At 46.4% G+C, this 7,456-nt stretch overlaps 1 protein-coding gene across 1 annotated transcript in view; it reads left to right on the forward strand.

Annotated features, from left to right (window-relative positions):
* ZNF512B (zinc finger protein 512B) overlaps window positions 1–5,988 on the forward strand; it is a 52,634-nt gene extending 46,646 nt beyond the window's left edge. The window contains 4 exon segments of the mRNA XM_087720874.1: window positions 2,164–2,226; window positions 2,712–2,810; window positions 4,084–4,275; window positions 4,278–5,988. Of these exon segments, the coding sequence (XP_087577000.1) occupies window positions 2,164–2,226; window positions 2,712–2,810; window positions 4,084–4,275; window positions 4,278–4,379 (456 nt within the window). The 3' untranslated portion in view covers window positions 4,380–5,988.
* The last annotated feature ends 1,468 nt before the right edge of the window (window positions 5,989–7,456 follow it).

Here is a 7,456-nt window from a genome sequence, read left to right on the forward strand (position 1 = left end):
CTATAAGACGCACCCAGATTTTCACCCTCTTTTTTGGGGGGGAAAGGTGCGTCTTATACTTCTGAAAATTACGGTAAGTCCAAACAGAGGTCTGACTAGATAGGTAGTCCTCGACTACAACTGAGCCCCAAATTTCTGTGGCTAAGCGAGACAATTGTTAAGTGAGTTTTCCTCCTTTTCCCGACTTCCCTTGCCACCGTTGTTAAGCGAATCACTGCAGTTGTTAAGTTAGTGACACGGTTGTGAAGTGAGTCTGGCTTCCCCATTGACTTTGCTTGTCAGGAGGGATCACGTGTCCCCGGGGCATTGCAACCGTCATAAATGTGAGCCGGTTGCCAAGCGTCTGAATTTTGCAGCAGGCTGAAACGGTCGTCACTATGAAAAACAGTCATAAGTCACTTTTTCCCCCAGTGCTGTTGTAACATCAAACATTTTTCGGTGATGAAACATCTGCAAGAAAACCACCAAGCTCAGAGAGCACCAAGGACCCCCCAATCCTCTTCCTGCTCCCCTTCCTCCTCCTCCTCTCCACAAACACCCTTCCCTTCTAGCACTGATGATGTTACCTAGTTGGGTAATGAAACATCGGCAGGAAAACCACCAATCTCACAGTGCGCCAAGGAGCCACAGTCCTCCCCTCCGTAACCCCACTCTCTTCTAGCACTGATGATGTTACATAGTTTGGTAATGAGACCCCACTGGCTCCTCCTCCTCCTCTTCTTCCTCTTCCCCTCCTCCTCCTCTCCGCAAATCTGACTCCTAGCACTGATATTACCTAGTTGGGTAATGAAATGTCAGCAAGAAAACAACCAAGCTCAGAGGGCATCAAGGACCACCCCCCAATCCTCCTTCTCCTCCTCCTCCTCCTCCTCCTCCTCCTCCTCCTCCTCCTCCTCCTCCTCCTCCTCCTCCTCCTCTTCCTCCTCCTCCTCCTTTCTGCAAATCTCACTCCTTCTAGCACTGATGATATTACCTAGTTGGGTAATAAAATATCTTCAGGAAAACCACCAAGCTCACAGAGTGCCAAGGAGCCACAGTCCTCCCCTCCGTCACCCCACTCTCTTCTAGCACTGATGATGTTACATAGTTTGGTAATGAGACCCCACAGACTCCTTCTCCCCCCACCCCCACTCCTCCTCCTTTCTGCAAATCTCACTCCTTCTAGCACTGATATTACCTAGTTGGGTAATGAAATGTCAGCAAGAAAACAACCAAGCTCAGAGGGCATCAAGGACCACCCCCCAATCATCATCATCATCATCATCCTCCTCCTCCTCCTCCTCCTCCTCCTCCTCCTCCTCCTTTCTGCAAATCTCACTCCTTCTAGCACTGATGATGTTACCTAGTTGGATAATAAAATATCTGCAGGAAAACCACCAAGTTCATAGTGCGCCAAGGAGCCACAGTCATCCCCTCCGTCACCCCACTCTCTTCTAGCACTGATGATGTTACATAGTTTGGTAATGAGACCCCACGGACTCCTTCTCCCCCCCGCTCCACTCCTCCTCCTCCTTTCTGCAATCTCACTCCTTCTAGCACTGATATTACCTAGTTGGGTAATGAAATGTCAGCAAGAAAACAACCAAGCTCAGAGGGCATCAAGGACCACCCCCCAATCATCATCCTCCTCCTCCTCCTCCTCCTCCTCCTCCTCCTCCTCCTCCTCCTCCTCCTCCTCCTCCTCCTCCTCCTTTCTGCAAATCTCACTCCTTCTAGCACTGATGATGTTACCTACTTGGGTAATAAAATATCTGCAGGAAAACCACCAAACTCACAGTGCGCCAAGGAGCCACAGTCCTCCCCTCCGTCACCCCACTCTCTTCTATCACTGATGATGTTACATAGTTTGGTAATGAGACCCCACTGGCTCCTCCTCCTCCTCTTCTTCCTCTTCCTCCCCCTCCTCCTCCTCCTCTCCGCAAACCTCACTCCCTTCTGGCACTGATGCTGTTAGCTCCTTGGGTAATGAAACATCTGCAGGAAAACCATCAAGATCAGAGCGAGCCCCAGGAACCTTTCAGGTCAACCCTGAGCTACAAAATATTCTCCTTTTATTGGTACTTTTGGCTGCAGCTTGTAGGAGGGACGCTTTGGGGGGCGGGGGGGGGGGGCGAGGAGGATTCCCCGGTTCCCCACTCAGCCTCTCTCTCTTTTCTCTCCCAGTGCTGTGCAGCCATTTACTGCAGTGTGTCCGGCTTAAAAGCCCACCTGGCCAACTGTAATAAGGTAAAGGAACTCCATAGTCAATCTCGCTCTTCGAATTGCTAATTTCTTTTCTGGTATGCGAAGGCTGGCCTGCCGAATCCTCCGCAGACTGTAGGAGAAATACCTCCCGAGGCCTGCTAGGCCCAAAACGGGGCGCGGAGGGGGTCACACACATGCGTGGGGAGGTTGTGTGCATGTGCGGGGGGCTGGGGGGAGCACAGGGGGGTTGTGCACACATGCAGGGGGCGGGGCACATTGCATTATGGGTGCGGGCACATGCACATGCGCTGTGGTGCATGTACGCACGATTTTGGCACGCAAAGAGGAAAAGATTAGTCCTCACTGCCCTGCATCATTGTCCGATCTCTTCTTAAAAACCTCCAGTGTTGGAGCGTTCACAGCTTCTGGAGGCAAGTCGTTCCCCTGGTTAATTGACTGTCAAGGAATTTCTCCTTAGTTTCAGGTTGGTTCTGCCAAATTAAACACGGCCGGTCTTTCGTTTACAGGGAGGCCATTCGGTGGGCAAATATCATTGTCTTCTGTGTCAGAAGGAGTTTAGCTCAGAAAGTGGGGTCAAATACCACATCATCAAGACACACTCAGAGGTAAGTATCTTCTCGTTGGCTGCAAAGTTACTTCTAGCGGCTAAAGCACCAGGCTGGAAAGCAGGAGACGGTGAGTTCTAGTCCTGCCTTAATCAGGAATGGTGGCTGGGTGACTTTGGACCAACCACCAGGAGATAGTGAGTTCTAGTACCATATTAGGCATCGATGACAGCTGCGTGACTTTGGGCCAATCACCAGGACTCTGTGAGTTCTATTCCCGCCTTAGGCACAAAAGCCAGCTAGGTGACTTTGGGCCAATGAACAGGAGACCGTGAGTTCTATTCCCCGCCTTAGGCACGGAAGCCAACTGGATGGCTTTGGGCCAATCTCTCCCTCTTAGCTCACCATGGAGATGCTGCAGCATAAGTGTGAAAAACTTATCCTAAGTAACTTTTGTCTGGGCCGTTCTAACTTTGAATAGTCGAAGTTACAGTGAACGGCTGTAAGTCGACAACCGCTTGTATTGTACAACGTGTGGTGGGTTTCAAACATTTTTCGAACCTACTCGGTGGGTGTGGCCTCCTTTGTGGGAGTGGCTTGCCAGCCATGTGACCTGGTGGGAGTGGCTTGCCGGCCATGTGTTTTCTTTCTTTCTTTCTTTCTTTCTTTCTTTCTTTCTTTCTTTCTTTCTTTCTTTCTTTCTTTCTTTCTTTCTTTCTTCCCCCCCTCTCTTTCCTTCCTTTTGTCTCTCTCTCCCTTTTTCCTTTTTTTCTTGCATCTCTCACTTTTTCTTTCTTTTTTCTTTTTTTCTTTTTTCTTCCTTTCTTTTCTCTTTTTGTGTGTGTGTGTGTGTGTCAGTGGTGGTTTCAAAAATTTTTGGAACCTCTTCTATAGGTGTGGCCTGCTTTTTGGTTGAACCTCTTCTAACCGGTTCAGTAGATTTGACGAACCGGTTCTACTGAACTGGTACGAACTGGTAGGAACCCACCTCTGTTGTACAAACACAATTTAAGCCAGCTTTGTGGGAATGCAGGCGACTGTCAGGGTTGCAAGCAAGACCCCTAACGAAAGAAGACTCCAAGGCTTGACTTTCCTCAAATTTTATTATTTATTATGTATTTATTATTCCATTTATTTTTCTATGCCTCCCAGTCACACGGCTCCAGGCCCTGCAGGGCAAGCTGTCCTTGCCTCTCTGAGAAAGGGAATGTTATTTAGACTATATGTCTCCCATACGCCACATCATCCCCACCTCCCGCTTTCCCATGGCACTCAGCGTGGCCCAATGCAAAAGACGTACCCACCAATCTTTCTTTTGCTCCCCGAAACGCAGAACTGGTTCCACACCTCGACCGATTCTTCGAAGAAAAAGAAAAGTAAAGAACAGAGATCGCCCAGCAACGAGGAACGAAAGACTAGTCCCGACGGCAAGAAGCGAGGCCGGAAACCGAAGGAGAGGCCTTCCGAATTTTTCCCGAAAGACACAGAAAGCCTCCTGGGAAATATTAACCATAAGAAAGCCACGGGGGGTCTTGGCCGGTGGCAAACTGCATCCTGGATGAAAAAGATAGAGGTAACAATCCCTTCCACGCCCCGAAATTCGGGGCTAATAAAATGCCAGAAAAATAAGCCGAGGGGGTCAGGAAAAAAAAAATATTCAAAAAAAATAATAATAATAGTCCCTCTTTAAAGATTAGTTTACAGAGTGATGGGTGAGCAGGATGCTCCTTCGTTGGCGAGCCCCTCCCGTTCCGCTCAATCCTTCCTTTTTTTTAAGAAAACAAAAAAAAAGTGACAAAACCACTTTAAGACGTTGGAAACAAAACATTGGATTTTATTTTTTCGGAGACGGACTCGACCTTCCGGCGCGATTCTTCCATCCGAAAACCCCGCCTGGATTGTACATAATGCCCGCCTGCTTGGGCAGACCACGTCCACGGATCGGTTGGGTACCACGGCGAAAGGCGGGGTAGCGGGTGGGGGGGGATGCTGTTTCTTCGGAAGAGACGCTGCAGGAGGAGGAAAGAGCGAAGTGCAATAGGGAAACCACGCGAAGCGTTTTCTCTCTGTTTTTTTTTTGTGGATTGCTTTTCCCGTAGCGGTCGTGTGTTTAGGGGAAAACGGAGCGTGTTTGGGAGTCCCGCGAACGACAACAAATATTGTGGTTGTGGTTGCAAACCCAGCTTACTTTTTTATAATTTTGATAGGAAATGGCGTTTTAAAAAAAAAAGAATTATCTGAGATTGTTTGACAATGAACCATTGGCGGGGGAGGGGGGGTTGGGTTTATGATGAGGATGATGCTGGTGAATTTTGAATTTTTGGTCTATTTGTTTTCATGGTCCAACCAGGTCCAACCAAAAAGACTGATGCCCCCCCCGCTTGTAATTTGGATAACAAAAACGCTGGAAAGATTGAAAAGTTTAGGGGAAACCAATATTGGAGAAAGGAACTTTTGGCAAAGAGATGTTTGGGGATGTTTTCTTAAAGAAAGAGGATTAATTGTGGGAAATTTAGGGCCTTTCCATGAAACTCTTTATTATAAGCAGATATTTGTGAGGGGGAAAATGCCCTTAAAAATATCCCAAGGAGAAAAGTCGGTCTAATGAATGAATGAATTAATCTCAATTTTATTTTCCCGTAGTGCAGAAGTGCCAACCTTAGTAATTTTAAGATCTCTGGACTTCAACTCCCAGAATTCCATGGCTGGCTGAGGAATTCTGGGAGTTGACGTCCAGCCATGCTGGCTGAGGAATTCTGGGAGTTGAAGTCCACAGGGCTTAAGTTGCCAAATTTGGACACACACACACACACACATACCCTGCTGTAGTCCTTGGAAACGCAGGGATGTGGGATGGTGGAGTTTGTTATAAGTTGCTGAGATGTATATTACATTAATGCAATGTCCTGGATCCTCACTGTCAGTTAAGGCCTAGCATTTAATTCAAAGCCAGGGATGGGTGAATTTACGCAATTGGACATTTCGCTGTATTTTTCATTTGTGTAAATCTGTCCGAATCCTTAAAGCTGAGATTTCCCCCCCCCCTCTCCTCCCCTTCGAGTTTGCACTAAAATCGGTATGCACTTGAGTGGACATTTCTCCGAACATAAACCTTTTGCATTTTTCCTAGCATCCTTCCGTTGTTGCAGTTATGAGGAGTGCGTCTTTGTACATTATTTCAGGAATGTCGTTGTTATTGTGTAGTCTTCTCCCGTAAAAAAAAAGAGAGAGAAAAAACAACAACAACGAACTGCTTGGAAAAGTTTGGGAACCTGTGACTTTCAAATGAGAATAAAAATTTCAGTTCTCATATTTATTCCAAATATGCAAAATTTGCAAAGGGGGCACTTAAATGCCCTCTCTTTAATTTGATCTACCTTTCACACATACTCTCTGACTTCAAAATGTAGACATAGGAATTTCTAGAAAAAAAAGCTGGCTGGCATTTCTCGGAAAGTCTTTCTCTCTGCTATTTTTTCCTAAAGCATGAAATTTTAGCTCCCCAAGACATTTACCTGCAAGTCTCAAAGTAGCAAGAGTCTTATATTTGAGCTGGATAAAATGGAAGAATTTTCCTCCAAGCAAAACCACAGCTTGACTATAAAATGCCGGTAATTAATTACAGATAGTCCTCGACTTATGACCACAAGGAAGCCCAAAATTTCTCTGGTTAAGTGAGCCCATTTGTTAAATGAGCTTTGCCCCATTTTACGGCCTTTCTTGCCACCGTTGTTAAGCGAATCACTGCAGCTGATAAGTTAGTCCCGCGGTTGTTAAGTGAATCTGGCATCCCTATTGTCAGAAGGTCGCAAAAGGGGATCACATGACATGACCTTGGGACATAGCAACAGTCACAAGTCCGTGTCAGTTGCCAACCGTCCGAATTTCGATCTCGCGATCCCAGGGATGCGGCAACGGTTATTAAGTGTGAAAGTCTGTCAGAAGGTCGCAAAAGCTGCCCAGGAGACTTCAACTGTCATAAATATGAAACTGTTGCTAATCATCCAGATTTTGATCACGTGACCAGGGAGAGGCTGCTACCGTCGTAAGTGTGAAAAACGGTCATGAGTTACTTTTTTCAGTGCTGTTGTAACTTTGAACGGTCACTCAGTGAACTGTTGTAAGTCGAAGACTATCTGTCATTGGGACTGGCAACTGCGTTACTAAACAACACAGTTATAAAGGGTGATGCCGTGCAAATGCCCTGTCTTCAGTTGCCGTTGTTAAGTGAATCCCATGTAGTCATATTACCGTCGTCCCATGGTTACCTGATCACCATTTTCAATTTCCTGCCGGCTTCCCCATTGACTTTGCAAAGTGCTGTGATGTCATAATTAGGCGCCGATTACCAAATGCTTGATTCACGAAACAGTGGAAACCCTCGTTCAGTGCTGTTGTCGTTTCAAATGATCATTGAACAGATGGTTGTTAACCAAGAATTTACCCAAGTATTCCAATTGGAGCACGACAAACCACGTCCTTTCTGGACAATTTACTCCCGCAAATCAACCATTTTTCAATAATATTTCTTTTTTTTTCATTTCATCTTGTTTTCTAGATAAAACTGCCCTCCTTTTTCCAATTTTTTCAACCCTAGTATCCTGCCCAGAAACCATCCGTATTGGGCAGGATCTAAAAACTAAATAAATAAATGTACACCAGCCAATGCTGGGAACTTTGGATCATATAAAAAGAAATACATGAGG

The sequence above is a fragment of the Thamnophis sirtalis genome, unplaced genomic scaffold (assembly GCF_051295495.1).
Source record: "Thamnophis sirtalis isolate CommonGarterSnake01/CBP01778 unplaced genomic scaffold, rThaSir2_p1.2 scaffold_7, whole genome shotgun sequence".
Lineage (NCBI taxonomy): Eukaryota > Metazoa > Chordata > Lepidosauria > Squamata > Natricidae > Thamnophis > Thamnophis sirtalis.